This window comes from Erythrolamprus reginae, chromosome 1, assembly GCF_031021105.1.
Source record: "Erythrolamprus reginae isolate rEryReg1 chromosome 1, rEryReg1.hap1, whole genome shotgun sequence".
In the NCBI taxonomy this organism is placed as follows: domain Eukaryota; kingdom Metazoa; phylum Chordata; class Lepidosauria; order Squamata; family Dipsadidae; genus Erythrolamprus; species Erythrolamprus reginae.
The window spans coordinates 377,760,345-377,781,588 of NC_091950.1; the positions used below are offsets into that span (position 1 = coordinate 377,760,345).

The following is a 21,244-nucleotide window of genomic DNA, read 5'->3' on the forward strand; positions in this document are numbered from 1 at the left end:
AGAAATTCCCTGGGTGCCTTGGGACTTGAGGAAGACGTACCATGTACCTCATCTTGAGCTCTAAAAGAAAAGGTATATGAATCCATATAGTTTTCTGGGCAACAGTAATTAGTTGTCGAGATTCATCAAATTTGAAGTGACATTACTGAATATATCTTCCTTTGTACTCAGCAGAATGGGGTTCTGTCTCTTAGAATGAAAATTAAGGGCAAGGCTGAATACTTCTGCTGACCCTCTGCAGCTTGGATATAGTAAAAGCAGACTTGGCAACTTTAAGACTTGCGGACTTCAACTCCCAGAATTCTCCATCCAGCATAGAATTCTGGGAGTTGAAGTCCACAAGTCTTAAAATTCCAACGGCATACAAATCTAAATAAATAAATAAATAAACAAACAAACAAACAAACAAAATGCTAGATTTGTTCATATAGTGGGCTAAACCAGTGGTAGGCAAAGTTGGCTCTTCTATGACTTGTGGACTTCAACTCCCAGAATTCCTGAGCCAATCATGCTAGCTGAGGAATTCTGGGAGTTGAAGTCCACATGTCATAGAAGAGCCAACTTTGCTTACCCCTGGGCTAAACTATTGTTTGGTAATACACAGATTACTGCTTCGGGAATTCAGTCATTGCCTTAATACAGTGTTTTTCAACCAGTGTGCTGTGGCACACTTGTGTGCTGTGAGACATGGTCAGATGTGTCGTGGGGAAATTAAACATGGTCCCCAAACTACGGCCTGCATGCCAGATATGGCCCACGGAGGCCATTTATCCGGCCCACCGCCAGCCGCCTGCATCCGAACATAAACATTCCCCTCACAATCCCTCCAGCTATCAGCGACAGGAAGAGTGGAGGCACAGGGAACGCTCACTGACCAATCACCTTCTAGGATTCATCCTGACCACTAGCAATGAACCAATAGCAGGCTGCCTCTCATCCACACTCAGGAAGGTCCCCGTTCGGGCTGTCGTGGACTTGTCATTGTGTGGCAGTTGAGTAGCTGAAGCTGCTACTCCTCCCCATGGTCCTGATTTCTAATCCTGGTCAGGACTGGAGGTAAATGTTGCCACCACTAGATGAAGCCTCAGCCTCAGCTGGTTATGTCTATCCTGATAGTGTATATAGATTATTAACTATATGTATAATATGTACTGTGTTAGAGTGTCATTTTGTGTCATTTTGGTTGGTAGTGTGCCCCAGGATTTTGTAAATGTAAAGTGCCGCGGCTCAAAAAAGGTTGAAAATCACTGCTTTAATAATAATAATAATAATAATAATAATAATAATTATTATTATTATTATTATTATTATTATTATTATTATTATTATTTATTAGATTTGTATGCCGCCCCTCTCTGAAGACTCGGGGCGGCTCACAACAACGATAAAAACAATATTATACTGGCACAAATCTAATATTAAAAAAACCTAATATATTGTGGGAGCCAATTCATCATGTTAAACCCTAATATATTGGGGGGTTGTTACAGTCATTATGTTAATAAGGTTAAGTTGCAAGTTAAGCAGTAGTGTATTGAGTGAAGCCAACTTTTGCTTTGTTTTGCTGATACTAAATGGACCATTTCCAGGTTTTCAAAACAGCTTTCTTCCTTCACATAACCCACTAAGCTAAACCCAACCACATCACAGCAATGTGAGTTATGAATCCAGGGTGTTTATAGTAATTGAATTACATTGCCAGCTCAGAATCAAAGTGTTTCATTTGTTCAAAGCAAAGGTATAATTACAGAAAAAGTATTCCGGTGTTTACTCATCTTTGGGGTTGAAGAATAGTACCCACCCTTCCCGATTTGAAATTTAAATGTAGGGAGGAAGGCTTAGGCATTTTTGATTCAGCATAATGGATAAATGGAAAAGAATAGCTAAGACAAACTTTGTGACTGAATTTGCTTGTAAGTAGAGTATGCCAGGCCAGGGTATGGCAGATTTCAGATAAGACTTTACAATGCATAGAGGGGTAACAAACTGCTCCTGGGAATGCATAGCAAACCTCTTAAGGTGAATGCTTAAAAATTCACGCTGGAAAAATAATTTACAAGAAGATTTTTTCCCCTGAAAACAGGAAAGTAGTCATTGTTTTGCTTACTTCTTAATCCCAGAAATATAATAATAGGGCTGGAAATAAGCCAAGTATCCAATGACCGGTAGAGTATAATATAAATGCTTATATCTCCAAGAGTACTTCTTTCAGTAACATGCCAAGGTGACTTTCCAAAAAGTAATGAAAGAAGCCAGGTTAAAAACTAAAAACTAAAATTGATTTTCTGTATCTTATATTTCAGTTTGATTTTTAAAAAATAGAGTTAATAAAATTAATATCCAATTATAAATGTAGTGTTTTCCCTATGTTGAAAATGACACTTTAATAGTAGCTTCTCAAGTTCTCTTTAAACTATATCCAAGGAATTCAAGAGTTGTATGTAACTTGGATCTCACACTTCACACATTTGAGCTAAACTCGTAACAGTGTAGTTAGAGGCCTTACTGAAGTCTGGTAGTCCAGAGAGCCTCACCGGTGTGAACCCACTGATTTTTGGTGATTTTTTTTTTCTGGCATCACTGTGTTAGAAGAAGCCCTCCCAACCCCCAACCCCCTCATCGTAATGCTGATCTTTATTCTTCATCCAAAGCACAGCTGAGGGCTTCTTCCACACGGAGACGCCCGGGGAAAATCGCCAACAATCAGTGGATTCATACCAGTGTGGCTCTTCGGACCACATCAGTATGAACTCACGACTGAAAAAAATGCCTAAACCAGCAGACTGGAAGTGCATTTTTCCTACTTCCAGGGGGGTTTTTTTTGCCTCCAGGGCTTCAGGGAAGCTTCTCTGAAGCGTCTGGAGGAAGAAGCTGTTTTCCAAAAGCCGAAAATCAGCAGGCCAGCGCACACATGCACACTGGAGCTGAAACATAGAAAAGTCTCGTGTACCCTCCCATTTGGCTCTGCGTGCCACTGTGGCCCACATGCCATAGGTTCGCCATTACAGCTCTAGTTGATGAAGACATTTCAAAAGCTACTAAAGTTTATCCACTTTGGAGATTTTTAAGTTAACTAAATTTATTTAATTGGATTTGTATGCCGCCCCTCTCCGAGGACTCGGGGCGGCTCACAGCATATATAAAAACAGGACAATAGTGTAAATCCAATTAATACTACAATGTAAAAACAATTAAAAGAAAAACTTATCGACCAAACATTCAACAATCATACTTAATCATACTTCAGTGGTCATGGGGAAGATGTAAAAGTCCCAAGCCTGGCAGCAAAGATGAGTTTTTAAGCACTTTCGGAAGGCAAGGAGGCTGGGGGCAGTGCGAATCTCTGGGGGGAGCTGATTCCAGAGGATCGAGGCTTCCACAGAGAAGGCTCTTCCCCTAGGTCCCGCCAGCCAACATTTTTTGGTCAATAGGACCCTAAGGGGTGTTGGATTTGTTCTTACAACTATTTTGGTATATTTTACAATGCTTGCCATAGCTAATGAGAAATGTCGATTAATTTTAGTAAAGAGGAATTCCTGAATTGTATGCAGTATAGTGAGTTGCCATTACTTTTTTTTTTTTGCTATTGCTTAACACTTCATTGAATGAGTAATAAATTAAATCTGACTAAACTAGGGATGGGTAGCAAATCAGTTAACTTCTCATTTTCTTGTACATTTTTTTAAAATGTGCATTCTTTAAACCAATGCCAAAAACAAAGTACAGTGGTACCTGGACTTACGAACTTAATTTGTTCCATGACCAGGTTCTTAAGTAGAAAAGTTTGTAAGAAGAAGCAATTTTTCCCATAGGAATCAATGTAAAAGCAAATAATGCGTGTGATTGGGGAAACCACAGGGAGGGTGGAGGCCCTGTTTTCTCCCACGAGATTCCTAGAGAGGCCCCATGGAGGCTTCTTCCTGCCTTTTCCGGTTACAGTTTCGGAGGCTCGGGTTTGTAAGTGGAAAATGGTTCTTGAGAAGAGGCAAAAAAATCTTGAACACCTGGTTGTTATCTAGAAAAGTTTGTAAGTAGAGGCATTTGTAGGTAGAGGTACCACTGTATACTAAGCTGACAATCGCGAAACAGACATTGTGATGTTATTTATGAGCAGTGAGCACGAAAACATATTTGTGGGAAATACAGAGATATATTTATGTATTTATTTATTTATTGGATTTATATGCCGCCCCTCTCCGAAGACTCAGGGCGGCTAACAGCAATCATAAAACAGCGTACAATAATAATCCAATACTAAAAACGATTAAAAACCCATTAATATAAAAAACCAAACATACATACAGACATACCATGCATAAAATTGTAAAGACCTAGGGGGAAAGTTAATCTCAATTCCCCCATGCCTGGTGGCAGAGGTGGGTTTTAAGTAGCTTACGAAAGGCAAGGAGGGTGGGGGCAATTCTAATCTCTGGGAGGAGTTGGTTCCAGAGGGCTGGGGCTGCCACAGAGAAGGCTTTTCCCCTGGGTCCCGCCAAGCGGCATTGTTTAGTTGACGGGACCTGGAGAAGACCCACTCTGTGGGACCTAACTGGTCGCTGGGATTCGTGCAGCAGAAGGCGGTCCCTGAGATTGATGGAAACAGTGGGGGGCTCCTGCTGGTACGGCTAATTGCACGCAGCTCCGCGGCTCTGGTGCGTGAGTATGGGATCGAGTACAATTTTGCTTCCTGCACCTATGCAGGTAGCAAAATCTCACATGTAGACGCCCACGCATGTGCATTTCAGTGAGGTTTTTTGCTTCATATCTCATTAGTCAGTCATATATAATCCCCTACAAAATATTTCAAATTCCAAACTATTTACACATCCAACTCCCAAACCTCAAATCTAATTTTATCATTCTAAATATCAAGTTAATTTCTAATTGAATTATACATGAAAAGACCATTTCCTAGGTCTTCTATAGCTACTCAGTGGACTGTCTGCAAGGCTTCTAAGTAAAGACGAGGCTATCTTCAGTCTCCCGATTTTCCATGGGTTCAGTTGTAACATTTAAAAGGGGCCCATACATAGCTAGAACATAAATATAACCTCACAGTCTTGGACAGCTTTTATTGTAGAGCTGTATTAGATTCTAGGGAACATGAGTTGAATACAATGCTGCTTTGGACTGAATGTGCAGAAGATGAGGAGGAAAAAGATAGGCTGTATGTGTAGATTTGTTCTTTGCCCAGTTCGTACTTTTTGTGCATTCTGCCGAGTAGAAATGAAGTCAAATAATTTATCCAGTTGTATCCATTGTAAACCATCATTCCCCAATGAATGGAATCCTCAATCTGAGTATTGTATTGGCAGTTCTGTGTTAGCAAAAACTTCAGAAGAGAAGGATTTAGGGGTAGTGATTTCTGACAGTCTCAAAATGGGTGAGCAGTGTGGTCGGGCAGTAGGAAAAGCAAGTAGGATGCTTGGCTGCATAGCTAGAGGTATAACAAGCAGGAAGAGGGAGATTATGATCCGGCTATATAGAGTGCTGGTGAGACCACATTTGGAATACTGTGTTCAGTTCTGGAGACCTCACCTACAAAAAGATATTGACAAAATTGAATGGGTCCAAAGACGGGCTACAAGAATGGTGGAAGGTCTTAAGCATAAAACGTATCAGGAAAGACTTCATGAACTCAATCTGTATAGTCTGGAGGACAGAAGGAAAAGGGGGGACATGATCGAAACATTTAAATATATTAAAGGGTTAAATAAGGTTCAGGAGGGAAGTGTTTTTAATAGGAAAGTGAACACAAGAACAAGGGGACACAATCTGAAGTTAGTTGGGGGAAAGATCAAAAGCAACATGAGAAAATATTATTTTACTGAAAGAGTAGTAGATCCTTGGAACAAACTTCCAGCAGACGTGGTAGATAAATCCACAGTAACTGAATTTAAACATGCCTGGGATAAACATATATCCATCCTAAGATAAAATACAGGAAATAGTATAAGGGCAGACTAGATGGACCATGAGGTCTTTTTCTGCCGTCAGACTTCTATGTTTCTATGTTTCTATGAATGCTAGTGTATTTGTTCACACTTGATTTTCCTTTGCTACCTGCACAGGTGACTTAATTTTTGTCAGCTTTGGGGTGTACCTTACATATTTTGCATGGTGGGAGGATTGTGGTTGTTCTATAAAATCTGGAAATTGTATGTTGCATTAATTCTGTTGCCTAAAGTAGGAGAAATGGGTTACTTGAAAGTTGTGCTGTTTGTGGCAGGGAGAGCTTAGTGTGTAAAGCACCAGCTCTATAAGCAGCCTGGTTTGTGTTGCCATGGTAGCATTTCCTCTTGCTTGGCTGGCTTATGAGTGACTGGTAGCGCAAGGCAGAAGCTGTGCTGATCTGGTGTGCTCCTGGCTGGAGGTGGGAGATGTCATCTCTCTTCTCTGTCTTTTTAAACTCAGGCACGAGGGTGGGTACCAAGTGCACATGTGTTTGTGTGTTTTGATGTAACATAAACTCAGGAGCATCTGAGGGCACATAGCTAGCCTTTTTAGTTATTCTGCCAGAACTGGTTTTGTAGAAATTAAAGAAGAACTGCTTATGCAATGGAAACAAGATATGCAAGTCAAATACAGTGATACCTCATCTTACAAACGCCTCATCATACAAACTTTTCGAGATACAAACCCGGGGTTTAAGATTTTTTTTGACTCTTCTTACAAACTATTTTCACCTTACAAACCCACCGCCGCCGCTGGAATGCCCCGCCTCCAGACTCCCGTTGCCAGCGAAGCACCCGTTTTTGCGCTGCTGGGATTCCCCTGAGGTTCCCCTCCATGGGAAACCCCACCTCCGGACTTCCATTGCCAGTGAAGCGCTTGTTTTTGCAATGCTAGGATTCCCCTGCTGGGATTCCCCTGCAACATCGCAAAAACACAGAAGTCCGGAGGTGGGGTTTCCCATGGAGGGGAACCTCAGGGTAATCCCAGCAGCGGAAAAATGGGCGCTTCGGCTGGCAAAAGGGGTGAATTTTGGGCTTGCACGCATTAATTGCTTTTCCATTGATTCCTATGGGAAACATTGTTTCGTCTTACAAACTTTTCACCTTAAGAACCTCATCCCAGAACCAATTAAGTTTGTAAGACAAGGTATCACTGTATATTGAATGTTGCTTTGTTACATTGCAAGTACAGCGGTACCTCTACTTACGAACTTAATTCGTTCCGTGACCAGGTTCTTAAGTAGAATGGTTTGTAAGAAGAAGCAATTTTTCCCATAGGAATCAATGTAAAAGCAGATAATGTGCGCGATTGGGGAAACCACAGGGAGAGTGGAGGCCCTGTTTCCTCCCAGGAGATTCCTAGAGAGACCTCACACAAGCTTCTCCCCACCTTTTCCAGCACTGTTTCCTCCCAGGAGATTCCTAGAGAGGCCCCACAGAGGCTTCTCCCTGCCTTTTCCGGTTGCAGTTTTGGAGGCTTGGGTTTGTAAGTAGAAAATAGTTCTTGAGAGTAGGCCAAAAAAATCTTGAACACCCGGTTCTTATCTAGAAAATTTCGTAAGTAGAGGCGTTCTTAGGTAGAGGTACCACTGTATTTCTCTATGATGGTGGTAGTAAGGCTTTTCATCTGAGTTAATATTGCAGCCCAATTAGAGGCCAGTTTTCATGGAGAGGTTTTAAGTCACACATATTTGTTCCTTTCCCTTATTTTACACCATCAGAATCACTATTTAAATAAATAAAGCACAACAGATTTCTGATTAAATGCTCACTTTTTAAAGTTACTTTACTGTTTTTGGTATACTAAAGGTTAACTGTGAAGATTTCTCTCATATTAGTACCCTTCCTACGTGCTTTGATTAAAGTTTCCAGAACACTCAGCCTATATGCTCTCAGAGTATTTTATTCCCTAATCCACTGAGACAAACAAAGCCCATAAATCCTGAACAAGGGCATGAGTAGTTCTTCGCTTTGAGAGAATTGGGGCCAGAATTTCCATCGTTGTGGTTGTAAAATGAACCTGCATTGTTTAGTGATGGTAATCCCTGCAGTCCTGTTAACTGACTCACATGGTTATTAGGTGAGGCAACTTCGTGGCAGCTTCCAACCACCAGGCCGGCAGGAAGTTGCATAACCTTGCAAAGCGTCTTGCAAGCAGGTAAATGTCCAGTCAACAAAGCAGTGGAAGTGATGTGCCGGTGCCTGGAGGCTGTTGGGGTCTGGATGGGTGTCAACAGACTCAAGCTCAACCCGGATAAGACGGAGTGGCTGTGGGTTCTGCCTCCCAAGGACAATTCCATCTGTCCGTCCATAACCCTGGGGGGGGGGGATTACTGACCTTCTCAGAGAGGGTCCGCAACTTGGGCGTCCTCCTCGATCCACAGCTCACATTAGAGAAACATCTTTCAGCTGTGGCGAGGGGGGCGTTTGCCCAGGTTCGCCTGGTGCACCAGTTGCAGCCCTATCTGGACCGGGACTCACTGCTCACAGTCACTCATGCCCTCATCACCTCGAGGCTCGACTACTGTAATGCTCTCTACATGGGGCCACCTTTGAAAAGTGTTCGGAAACTTCAGATCGTGCAGAATGCAGCTGCGAGAGCAATCATGGGCTTCCCAAGGCATGCCCATGTTACTCCAACACTCCGCAGTCTGCATTGATTGCCGATCAGTTTCTGGTCACAATTCAAAGTGTTGGTTATGACCTATAAAGCCCTTCATGGCACCGGACCAGAATATCTCCGGGACCGCCTCCTGCCGCACGAATCCCAGCGACCGGTTAGGTCCCACAGAGTTGGCCTTCTCCGGGTCCCGTCGACTAAACAATGTCATTTGGCGGGACCCAGGAGAACAGCCTTCTCTGTGGCGGCCCCGACCCTCTGCAACCAGCTCTCCCCCAGATATCAGAGTTGCCCCCACCCTCCTTGCCTTTCGCTAGCTCCTTAAAACCCACCTCTGTTGTCAGGCATGGGGGAATTGAAAATTTTTTCTCCCTTCCCCCTAGGCTTATAGAATTTATACATGGTATGTTTGTTGGTATGATTGGTCTCTTAAATTGGGGTTTTTAGATTACTTTTTAATATTAGATTTGTTACATTGTTTTTTATTGTTGTTAGCCGCCCCAAGTCTTCGGAGAGGGGCGGCATACAAATCCAAATAAACTAAACTAAACTAAACTAAACTAAATGGCTGTTGCCTGGTGAAAGAAGATGTGAAGTGAGAGTGAGGCTTAGGGAGGGAGTGTGAGAAGTGGGGGAAATGCAGTGAGGCCTGGGGAGGGTACACTACAGGAATGTGCAAATGGCTGGTGCGGCATAGGGGTTTGGAGAAGGCATATGTGGGGGGGGGGAACCTACCTCAGATTTGTGACCTTCCCTGATGGCTGCCTCATTGACTTCTGTGGAAGTTGGCAAAGAAGGTCACAAATGGAAATTATGGCCCTGCAACTAATTGTAAGCATGACTTAGCTTCAAGATCATGATCACATGACTGAAGATGCTGGGATGGCCAGAATTCCAATAACCGGCTTATAGCCACCTTCATTCAACATTGTTATAATTTCAAACAGTGAACAAATTATTGTAAGTTAAGGGCTACCTGTAGAAGTTTGAATTGTTCCATCCAGCAATTCTCAGATTCCTCTAAATAGGTTGGAAATATTACTGACAAGGAATTCTGGGATTTGGTCTCTACATATCTGGAGGTCACTAGATTAGAGAAGCCTGTCATAATGAATCTTGAAGACTAATTATTATTATTATTATTTATTGGATTTGTATGCCGCCCCTCTCCGCAGACTCCTGGCGGCTAACAACATTGATAAAAAACAACATGTAACAATCCAATTTAATAAAACAACTAAAAACCCTTATTATAAAAACCAAACATACACACAAATCCTAAAGTTATCCTTTTTAAAAGCAAGTTTGTTGAACTCAAATGGTGGAATTAAAATGGGAACCTTCATTATGAGAATGATGTATCTCTCTATATAGAGAGTGTTAGGAAAGAGGTTTTTACAATGCTTGATCTCCCAAATGTACCACAGATGTTAAACTTCGCTGTATGGATGAAATGTTTTTGTTTGTAATATTGATCCAAATGTTAAAAGGGATCAGATCATTAAAGAAAAGTTACTAACAGAAGTATTTTGAACAAAGCAGGGTAGGATACAAAATGCTTAGATAAATTAGATTTGCTAAACAAATACGCATCCCTTGGGGAATCTCTAATTGAGTACACAGCCTTCTCCAAATAGTTGAGAGGTTGGGCATCAAATTTCTTTGTTTTTCTACTGAATTTCAGCAGTTCAATTTGGAAAAATAGCCTGGGGCTAGGAACTGGCATAGAAATTAGTACAGACTTCCTCTAAATCAGTGGTTCTCAACCTTGGGGTCGGGGCCCCTTTGGGGGTCGAACGACCATTTCACAAGGGTCGCCTAAGACCATGGGAAAAGACAAATTTCCAATGGTGTTAGCAGCTAAAGCTTCTATTCTGGCATCTCGGAACACATTTTTACAAACCAACCAATCAGGTGTTTACAGGGGGGTGTCCCTCTGACCTCTTGCCAATCAGCTTAAAGATCTGTTGGAAGAATTGGTGCTAAACTTATAGTTGGGGGTCACCACAAGATGAGGAACTATATTAAGGGGTCGCGGCATTAGAAAGGTTGAGAACCACTGCTCTAAATGAATTATTTCCATCCAGAAAAGACTTGCAATATTCAAAAAATGGTATGGTCTCTGAAAATTTCTTCTAAAGCTATGGACACACGAAAATAAATCACACATGGACATGCTAAGTTCTAAACTATCTGGATTACAATCAAGCTCCCAATATTGTTCTGGGTGAAATTCAATTTAAGGTGATGATTATTACAGTTAAAGCCCTATATGATATAAGACTAGGTTATTGATATGATTGCCTCTCAGATTGGAAACATGGGCATGCCTAATCCCTTCCATTAAATATTATCTTAGAACAGTGTTTCTCAACCTTGGGCGTTTGAAGATGGGTGGACATCAACTCCCAGAATTCATTCTGGGAGTTGAAGTCCACCCATCTTCAAACGCCCAAGGTTGAGAAACACTGTCTTAGAAACATACCATCTCTGTGGCAGCACCTGTCATATGGAACTCTCTTCCTCCAGAGGATCAGCAGCCTCCACTTAACCTTCTGAAAAATACTTCAGATTTCTCTTTTTTCCCCAAACATTGGGTTAGGTTGAATTTACGGGTTACATGGGAAAGTTTAGTTGTGATGCCAATTTTTTTTGTTTTGATGTTTTATTATTGTAGATAGATTTTATTTTGAGGTTGTGAGACACCCAGAGTTTGGTTCAAGAAGGGCAGCTATATACTGTATTTTTCGGAGTATATGACGCACCTTTTCTCTCCCTAAAAGGGGCTGAAAATTTAGGTGCGTCTTATACTCTGAATGCAGCTTTTTTTAAAAAAAAAAAACCGCTTCCCACCCCAAACTAGGTGCTAACCATCTTCCCAGCTCTTACCTTGCAGGTTCTTTCATTGTTACTATTTGCAAAGAATGTTTTCTAAACCCTAAGTCTTTGCAGAGTTTTTTTCATTGCTATAATTTGCTCCAAATGTTTCTTTCCATCTCTAACCAGGTGCTAACGATGTTCCCAGCTCTTACCCTCTTGCAAGCTCTTTCATTGTTACTCTTTACAAAGAATGTTTTCCAAGCCCTAAATCTTTGCAGGGTTTTTTTCATTGCTATACTTGCTCAGACTGTTTCTTTCCAGGTGCTAATGATGTTCCCAGCTCTTACTGGCTTGCAGGCTCTTTCATTATTACTCTCTGAATAAGTTTTTTTTAAGCCCTAACCAGATGATAAAATAATGTGCTGAAGCTGACCAGACTAAGAATGCTAACCAGATTCTTTTCCCAATTTTCCTCCCCAAAAACTAAGGTGCCTCTTATAAGCTGGTTCCTTTTATACTCTGAAAAATACGGTAAATGTTTTAAATAAATAAAAAATTTGAGGATTCCCCCCCCCCAATATGGTGAGTGAATTGGTGCAGTAGTGATTGTTCTCAATTTGTTAATTAAGTTACTCAAAGGAACTTTCTATGTGCAAATTTTATTATTTGAAAAATAACTTATCATCTTATTTTATTCAAGAGGAATAAAATTATTCAAAAGAATAAATTGCATTAATTCAAATCTACCTGGTGTATCACACTTCATGGCAAAAAAATGATAAACCCAATGACTTATAAAAACATCCTGCATATTGTAACATATTGGGACCATTGAGATTATTCCAACTTTTTCAGGTTCTTATTTATAGGACTTAAAATTAAAAGTGCATTAGGTTCAGTAATTGAAATGAGATTACTTACCACCCAGTGATGTCTTTGCATGCACTAGAATTTGGCTTTAAAATAGATAATGAGGTGCCCAGTGAGCCATCTTGATGCATCATTGTTTGAAGTTGAAACAGGAATTGCTTTGATTTCCCTGGATGAAGAATTGCTGGCAGTCCTATGAAAAAGGAGGATAATAAGTATATATTTAAAAAATATGAAGTCCAATTATATCGCTATACCCCAGTGAAATTCAATTCTTAAATGCTTTTGGCAGTATCTCTTGGCCAGATGTACCTTATTTGAGATATCTTGTTAAGAATAACAAAAAGAGAGCCCCAGTTAATTCACCTTGAGCATTTGGAAAGGAACATTGGGAACCGATAGGAAAAGTCATAGCTATTTTGGAATAGTGCCTGTTTATTCATTGTCTGAAGAGAAAGAGATGGCTGAGGATGAATGCGTGCATTATGTCCTAAACACCCTTTTACAAAAGGCCTCTCCAAATAAAAGCCAATTAGAAATACAAGCAGGGCTGCTATTAAGAAATTACTCTATTAATCCTATCTATTGATGTTTTCAACTTCAGTTTTAATGCTTCCAAGCAGGCATTTGAAGACAAAATATTAATAAAACATGTATGCAAACCCAGGTGAAAAAAGACGCCGAATAACCAAATTGCCTAGAACAAGATAAATATATTTAAACCAGCAGAGGGAAGTGGTTTGGCACTGGGTATCAGAAATAGGATTCAAATCTGATTCAGCATTTATCAGCCTGCTGAATCTTTGTCTGGTACAGTATATTTTCTTCCATTCCAGGATATTTAAAAGAGTAATGCAAAATATGGGCGGTCTGCAAAAACAAAACTAAAGTTCTACATGTAGGCAAGAAGAACAAAATGCACAGATACAGTATATGTGGTACATTGCTCAATAGTAGTAACTACTGAGGTCTTTTTCTTCCGTCAATCTTCTATGTTTCTATATTTCTATTAGTAGGGATCTTGGAGTCCTAGTGGACAACCAATTAAATATGAGCCAGCAGTGTGCAGCAGCTGCCAAAAAAGCCAACACAGTTCTAGGCTGCATTAACAGAGGGATAGAATCAAGATCACGTGAAGTGTTAATACCACTTTATAAGGCTTCGGTGAGGCCACACTCCAAATACTGCATTCAGTTTTGGTCGCCACGATCCAAAAAGGATGTTGAGACTCTAGAAAAAGTGCAGAGAAGAGCGACAAAGATGATTAGGGGATTAGAGGCTAAAACATATGAAGAACAGTTGCAGGAACTGGGCATGGCTAGTTTAATGAAAAGAAGGACCACGGGAGACATGAAAGCAGTGTTCCAATTTCAGGGGTTGCCACAAAGAAGGGAGTCAACCAAGCACCTGAGGGTAGAACAAGAAGCAATGGGTGGAAACTAAACAAGGGGAGAAGTAACTTAGAACTAAGGAGAAATTTCCTGACAGTGAGAACAATTAATCAGTGGAACAGCTTGCCTCCAGAAGTTGTGAATGCTCTAACACTGGAAGTTTTAAAGAAGATGTTGGACAACCATTTGTCTGAAATAGTGTAAGCAGGGGGTTGGACTAGAAGACTTCCAAGGTCCCTTCCAACTCTGTTGTGGTTGTTGTTGTTGTTGTTGTTGTTAAAACTAGATTGCCAGGTCCTGGAGTGAGATTGGGGGAAAGAGCACATCTTAAAATCTGCAGGAAGCATTCCTGATGAAGAAAGGAGTAGGTGCCAAAATCTAATTTTAGTCAATAATTTTATAATGCATTGTTTGAGGAATTTATTCCAGGCTTTGTCTCAATTTCCCCCAGTTTTACTAATGCTACATTGCTTTTGTTTTTGTGTTTAAAAATAGCTTTTTCTGAAGACATATAGACAGTCTTTGATTTACAGCAGTTCATTAATAACCATTTGAAATTACAACGGCACTGAAAGAAGTGACATGACCATTTTTCGCACTTAATAACCATTGCAGCATCCCCATGGAATTGTGATCAAAATTCAGACACTTGGTAACTGACATATATTTATGATAGTCAAAGTGTCCCAGGGTCATGTGATTACCTTGTACAACAGTCTCCATTGGGAAGCCAGATTTACCTCATTGGGTAAATTGGGTCTGGCGCTATTTTCCAATCTTTGGGGCTAGACCACTCAGGATAGCTGGATTCGAGAGATGATCCGCTTTGATCTCTCCCTGGAATTTCTCTCCCTTCCCCTGGAATTTTTTCTTCATTGCCCAGTGTCCAAGGTGCCCTCAGAGAAAGCACTCATGGATTCAGCAGTCCAACAGTTGATGAATATTTGAGCCATCCAGGAGGTTCCTCAGGACCAGCAAGGGCAGGGATTTTATTCTATCCTTTTTGTAGTCCCCAAAGCATCTGGGGGATGAAGGGCTATCCTGAATCTAAAGCATCTGAACCGTTACATTAAATATTGCAGGTTCAAGATACACTCACTCCTGTCTATTCTGACATGTGTCTGTTGGGGCGATTTCCTGGCCTTCTCGGATCTTACTAAAGCTTACCTGCACATTCTGACTCATCATCATTATCTGAAGTATTTTTGATTTTGTTATGCAGGCAGGCATCTTCCGAACAGGGCCCTGACCTTTGGACTGTCTTCCACCCCTAGGGTATTCACAAAATGCTGGAGGCCTTGGTGGCCCAGCTTAGGTCCTTGCCAATGCGTATTCAGTATTAGATGATGTTTCAGTGCAAGCATCATCTTGCGTGCAACACCTGCAGGTAAACCTCTTAATACTGAGATAGCATGGATTCTCCGTCAATTTGGACAAAAGCCATATTTCCCCCTCTATCTCCCTGCTCTACTTGGGAGTTGTCATAGATTCCCAAGAGTGCAGGGCAGTGATGTCGAACTTTTTTTCCCCTCGGGTGCCAAAAGAGTGTGGGCACGTATCATTGCACATGCATGAGTGCCCACACCCATAATTCACTGCCTTTGGAGGGCGAAAATAGCTTTCCCCGCCCCCAGAAGGCCCTCTGGAGGCCAGAAATGGCCTGTTTTCTAACTTTTGGTGGGCCCAGTAGGCTCATGTTTCACCCTCCCCAGGCTCCAAAGACTATGGAGCCAGGGGAGGGTAAAAACGCCCTCTCCCATCCTCCCTGAAGCTCTCTGGAAGGCAAAAATCCCCTCCCAGAGCTTCTGTGCAAGCCTTCACCTTCCAAAACAGCCGGGGCACTTCTCGGCGTTATCCTGAACACCGAACCCAGAAGTTTGGCAAAAGTTTGGGTTCGGCATTCGGGAGAACGCCGAGAAGTCCCCCGGCTGTTTTGGAAGGTGACAGACGAGTGGCGGGGCTTCTCAGTGTTCTCTCGAACCCGAATCCGAACTTTTGCCGAACTTCTGGGTTCGGTGTTCGGGAGAACACCGAGAAGCCCCCCAGCTGTTTTGGAAGGTGACAGCTGGGCGGCGGCGCCCAGCGGAGCGCCCGTTTTTGCGATCCTGGGAGGTGGGATTTCCCATGGAGGGGAGCCTTAGGGGAATCCCAGGATCACAAAAACGGGTGCTTCGCTTCCAACGGAAGTCCGGAGGTGGGGCATCCCGCCAGCGGCGGCGGTTCATAAGGCGAAAAAAGTTCGTAAGAGGGGGCAAAAAAAATCCAAACCCCGGGTTTGTATCTTGAAAAGTTTGTATGACGAGGGGTTCGTATCATGAGGTACTACTGTATTTCCATAACTCCCTGGGCATGCCTGCTCTCTAGGGAGTTCAATGGTTCCTTTTACACTTCTAGATAGTGGGCCGCAGCACATCGCAGAACGGGGTCCTGGTCTCTCTGAGGGTTCATCGCTCTCTGACCTGCTGGCTCTCGCCCGCTATATCCAAGGGATGTCTCTTCAGAGAGCCCCACTTGACGACCATCACCACGGACACCAGGCTGACGGTTTGGGATGCCCACTCATAGGGACATGTACTTTTGGGCCATTGGTCACCGGCAGAGGCCAAATGCTCCATCAACTGGCTGGAGTGTTTTTGGCCCTCAGACATTTGTTATCACAGCAGTTGTTTAATATGAAGTTTAATTTTTTTAAATTAATTATTATAAATTATTTTATTTTTAATTACTTTTATTTAATTTATTTTAAATTATTTAATTTATTTTAAATTATGGTCATTTGGTCTTTTTTATGTAAAAATATATTTTAGAGGAACTATATACTTCAATAAATCAATACAAGTAATTTGCCATTTTTAAAATCAAGTATTGAAAAGCAAATTGCTAAAGCTGTAAGTAAGGACCGTATTTTTTCGAGTATAAGACACACCTTCCCCCCCCCCCTTCCCAAAATTGGGCAAAAATTTAGGTGCGTCTTATAGACTGAATGTGGGGGTTTTTTGCCTCCCCGGCCCCCAGAAGCACTGTAGGCTAAAAATGGGTGCATTTTTATCAAAAATGGGCCTTGCGGTGCATTGCAAAGTACTTCGGGGGAGCTGGGAGGGTGAAAATCCTACGTGCAGAGGCCAAAAACTATTTTGTTCTTGTTTTCTTCCTGTAAATTTAGGTGTGTTTTTATAGTCCTGTGCATCTTATAGTCCGAAAAATACCGTAAGTGGTTAAGTAAATAAGTAAGCCAGATGACCTTGCAGGAACTATTGCCAAAGCAAAAGGGGATGAAGTCCAGAACAAAAAGATAAAATTAGTTTGGAAGCAGCTCAGGCAGAAACCTGCCTAATTCATTGAAAATAGACAAAGGAAGGTACAGCACAATCAAACTTTCATAATTTCATTACTATAGCCAAATCTAAATGAAATCAATTTTAGCTTTGGTGTGGAGTTGAATTCCTGATCTGGTCTGCCTAGTGGGGCTTGACAAATCTTGATCTTGAGAAGTAAAAGCAGGGACATAAATCTAATACATAAATAATGCCACATTTTTAATGTCTTATGAAAATGTAGGTACAGGTTGGAGAAGCTTGGCACACAAGATATCCATTGGGTTTTTTTAAAATGTTTTTTAAAAAAATAGTTTATTGAGTATAAATAGTTTAAAAAGGGGGAGGGGAAGGAAAATGGGAGGAAGGGGGAAAGGGGAGGGGTATACAATAAGGGAAAATCTTGTTTTATACATAATATGGTATATATCAATGTGTTATAACAGGAGTTATATATACAGTGATCCCTCGATTTTCGCGGTCTTGATTATCGCGAAACGCTATACCACGGTTTTTCAAAAAATATTAATTAAAAAATACTCCACATTTTTTTTGCTATACCGCGGTTTTTCCCACCCGATGATGTCACTCTCTTCCTTCCTTTCTCATCTTTCTTTCTCTCTCTCTTTCTCTATCTTGCTTCTTCCTCTCTCACACTCTCTTCCCTCTCTCATCTCTTTCTTTCCTTCTCTCTCTTTCTATATCTCTCCCCCTCTTGCTCTCGAGCGGCGGGCGGGCGAGCGGCGGGCGGGCAGCAGCGAGGAGCCGAAGATCGGGGTTTCCCCTTTGCGTGGGCGGCGGGGAAGACCCAGGGAAGGTTTCTTCGGCCGCCCAGCAGCTGATCTGCTCGGCAGCGCGGCAGCAGCGAGGAGCCGAAGATCGGGGTTTCCCCTTTGCGTGGGCGGCGGGGAAGACCCAGGGAAGGTTTCTTCGGCCACCCAGCAGCTAATCTGCTCGGCAGCGCGGCAGCGCGGCAGCAGCGAGGAGCCGAAGATCGGGGGGCGGGGGCAGCCGACATTCAAAGCAATCTTTGTCGGCTTCCGCACTTTCATCGCTCCCCGGCTCCACCATCTGCACATTCCGCACCACTATACTGCGGAAAATCGATTATCGCGGGAGGTCTTGGAACGTAACCCCTGCGATAATCGAGAGATCACTGTATTTGTACATAACATTAGATTGAAAAGTAAGTATACAAATTTTAAAGTAAGTAGGTAAAATCATGAGAGAAGAAAGAAGAGGAAAAAAGAGGAACGTACTAGAAGTTTAGGAAAGGTGGTAAAAGGAGGGGGGAGAGGGAATGTCGTCTGGCGGGACCCAGGGGAAGAGCCTTCTCTGTGGCGGCTCTGACCCTCTGGAATCACCTCCCCCCAGAGATTAGGATTGCCCCCACCCTCCTTGCCTTTCGTAAACGTCTTAAAACTCACCTCTGCCGTCAGGCATGGGGGAACTGAGACATCTCCCCTTGCCTATGTAGTTTTGTGTATGATATGACTGTGTGTATGTTTTTATATATTGGGGTCTTTTTCTTTTTAGACTTTTTAATGTAAAACTCTTATTTTAGATTTTAATTATTAGATTTGTTACCATGTATTGTTTTTATCACTGTTGTGAGCCACCCCGAGTCTGCGGAGAGGGGCGGCATACAAATCTAATAAATAATAATAATAATAATAATAAAATAATGATAATAAATAATAATAATAATAAATAATAAATAATAATGTCTACAACATGGCAGACATTTTCGAAGTGCACGACTTTGTGGACTAAGAATGGTGGGTATATGTGATAAATAATTTTTTTTGTTTAAATTTGGTAGTGGCAAAAAAAAATAAATTCCAAACTTTCCAAGTGGGTGAACATTAGATTTAAAGGGTATTTGTCCATAAATATGATCTCTGTGCTGCCATGAGGAAAAGGAAAGCACTTGTGAGGGAAGTTGCAAGGCCCTTCTTTTCCCATCACATTTCTGAGGTGAGTCAATCTTCTGGAGAGGCACAGAGTGGTAGGGATGGCAGTTCTTTCACGAGGTCTTCTGCTGCTATTACCAGTGATCAGTACAGTGCCAAAGTGGTGGGATTGCAGCAATGATGCTGTAATAGAAATATAGAAACATTGAAGATTGACGGCAGAAAAAGACCTCATGGTCCATCTAGTCTGCCCTTATACTATTTCCTGTATTTTATCTTAGGATGGATATATGTTTATCCCAGGCATGTTTAAATTCAGTTACTGTGGATTTACCAGCCACGTCTGCTGGAAGTTTTTTCCAAGCATCTACTACTCTTTCAGTAAAATAATATTTTCTCGCGTTGCTTCTGATCTTCCCCCCAACTTACCTCAGATTGTGCCACCTTGTTCTTGTCTTCACTTTCTTGTTTAAAACACTTCCCTCCTGGACCTTATTTAACCCTTTAACATATTTAAATGATCCATTGACCATGCTTATTCAGAAACGTGTGCCTCCAGCTGTGTTCATATTCATCTTGAGGTCTTTAGACATAAAAACAGTGATGCCTTGTATTTTATTCAAGCACCTGTGGAGTGTAATACACTTTTAGATGTGATCTTCCTATTGAAACTGCCTGTAATCGCTGCTTAATGCACGGTTGTTTCCTAGGTGAACGGAAAAGGCTCATTGTGGTGTGTGGATCCAGAATATAAACCAAACCTTGTACAGGCTCTGAAGAAGCAACCATTTCCCTCTGCGTTTGCATTTTATACCCCACCAGCGTCACCACTAAGGTAGGATTTCTTTTTTCCAAGCGATACAGCTTTGGAAGAAAAGGTTTTCCAGATAATATTACTAAAAGAGAAAACGGGACAGTTTGTATTTTGACAACACTGCTACATGGAAAGCTGTTTTTCTGTATCCCTTTTATTTTCCTTTTTGAAAATTGGAGGATTTTCAAATTTTTCATACTCAATGGCAGATCCCATATTTTGTCATTAATTATCTATCTATCTATCTATCTATCTATCTATCTATCTATCTATCTATCTATCTATCTATCTATCTATCTATCTATCTATCTATCTATTTGATTTTTTAATGCCGCCCTTCTCCTTAGACTCAGGGCAGCTTACAACACGTTAGCAATAGCACTTTTTAAGAAAGCCAGCATATCGCCCCCACAATCCGGATCCTCATTTTACCTACCTCAGAAAGATGGAAGGCTGAGTCAACCTTGAGCCAGTGATGTCAGCTTTAGTGGCCTGCAGTACTGCACTCTACCCACTGCGCCACCTCGGCTCATCGCCTTCCATGTCCAGAGGAGAGACCCTGCATTCTCTGTCCCCAAAGGCATTGAGGGCTTCCCCCTCCTCCCAAATCATCATGCCTCAATACAGGAGACCAGCACTGAACAAGGCTGTTTTATATTTTCATCTCACCTGTTAGTAACTTGCATAAAATCTGCATAATTCAGACGGAGAGGGGCGGCACACAAATCTAATAAAAATAAATAAATAAATAATCAATTTATTTTTGTTGTGCAGATAACTTTGTATGATTTTAGACAAGCACATACAGTATTTAGATAACCTGCTATATGTTTTTAAATTGAAAATGTAAGAAACTTTGGGATCTTTTCTATGCCAGTTAAGTGCTTTTATTGAGGAAATACTGGGCCTACTCTAGTCCAACTAAAGCAGCTATTTTATTTATGATATAGTAATCAAGTGGATTGATAAAGGGACTGGCAGATGAATAAGCCTGGTTGGATAATCTTTTTCAACATCAATTTGTCCTATTTCTAATATCTCGCAAAAGATTGAAACATGGCCAATAAAAAATAAAGACGGATCACAAATTTAAAATGTTTTGATACAACCATGATTTGGAATGAAAAGAAAACTGGTATCTGTAATAGTTGATTTCAAAATCAATTTGGTATGGTTCTTTTGAGGATCCATTTGAAAGTTCCTGGAGTTTGTACATACATTTAATTATGTGTATTAAAATCATAATAGCTGAAAATACGATTGGCTCATATTAATTTTGTCTTCCATAGCATAGATGCTGAATTTTGAGTTCTTTTTCCTCTCTTCCAGTGGTTCATCATCTCCTTGCTATTTAACCTCAGTTCGGAAACAGTGTCAGGGACGATCTATCAAAGGTAAGCATTTTTCTGTTGCCCCTTTACCTATCCTTTGTTAAAGAGTCTGAATTGGTCAGCCCTTCAAGGTAGGCAGATAGGAAACAGATTCCATAAATCTGACTGGAACTGCATTTTATTGATATAAGGGGAATTTGACCACTCGAGGAGAAGG

General features: G+C 41.4%; 1 protein-coding gene across 3 annotated transcripts in view; it reads left to right on the forward strand.

Moving 5' to 3' along the window:
- The window catches only part of FOXN2 (forkhead box N2), a 62,428-nt gene that overhangs the window by 34,694 nt on the left and 6,490 nt on the right, over positions 1–21,244 (forward strand). For all 3 annotated transcript variants that reach the window (XM_070734688.1, XM_070734687.1, XM_070734689.1), the window contains exons 3-4: positions 19,593–19,717; positions 21,026–21,090. In XM_070734688.1, the coding sequence (XP_070590789.1) occupies positions 19,593–19,717; positions 21,026–21,090 (190 nt within the window). The remainder of the gene's footprint in view (positions 1–19,592; positions 19,718–21,025; positions 21,091–21,244) is intronic.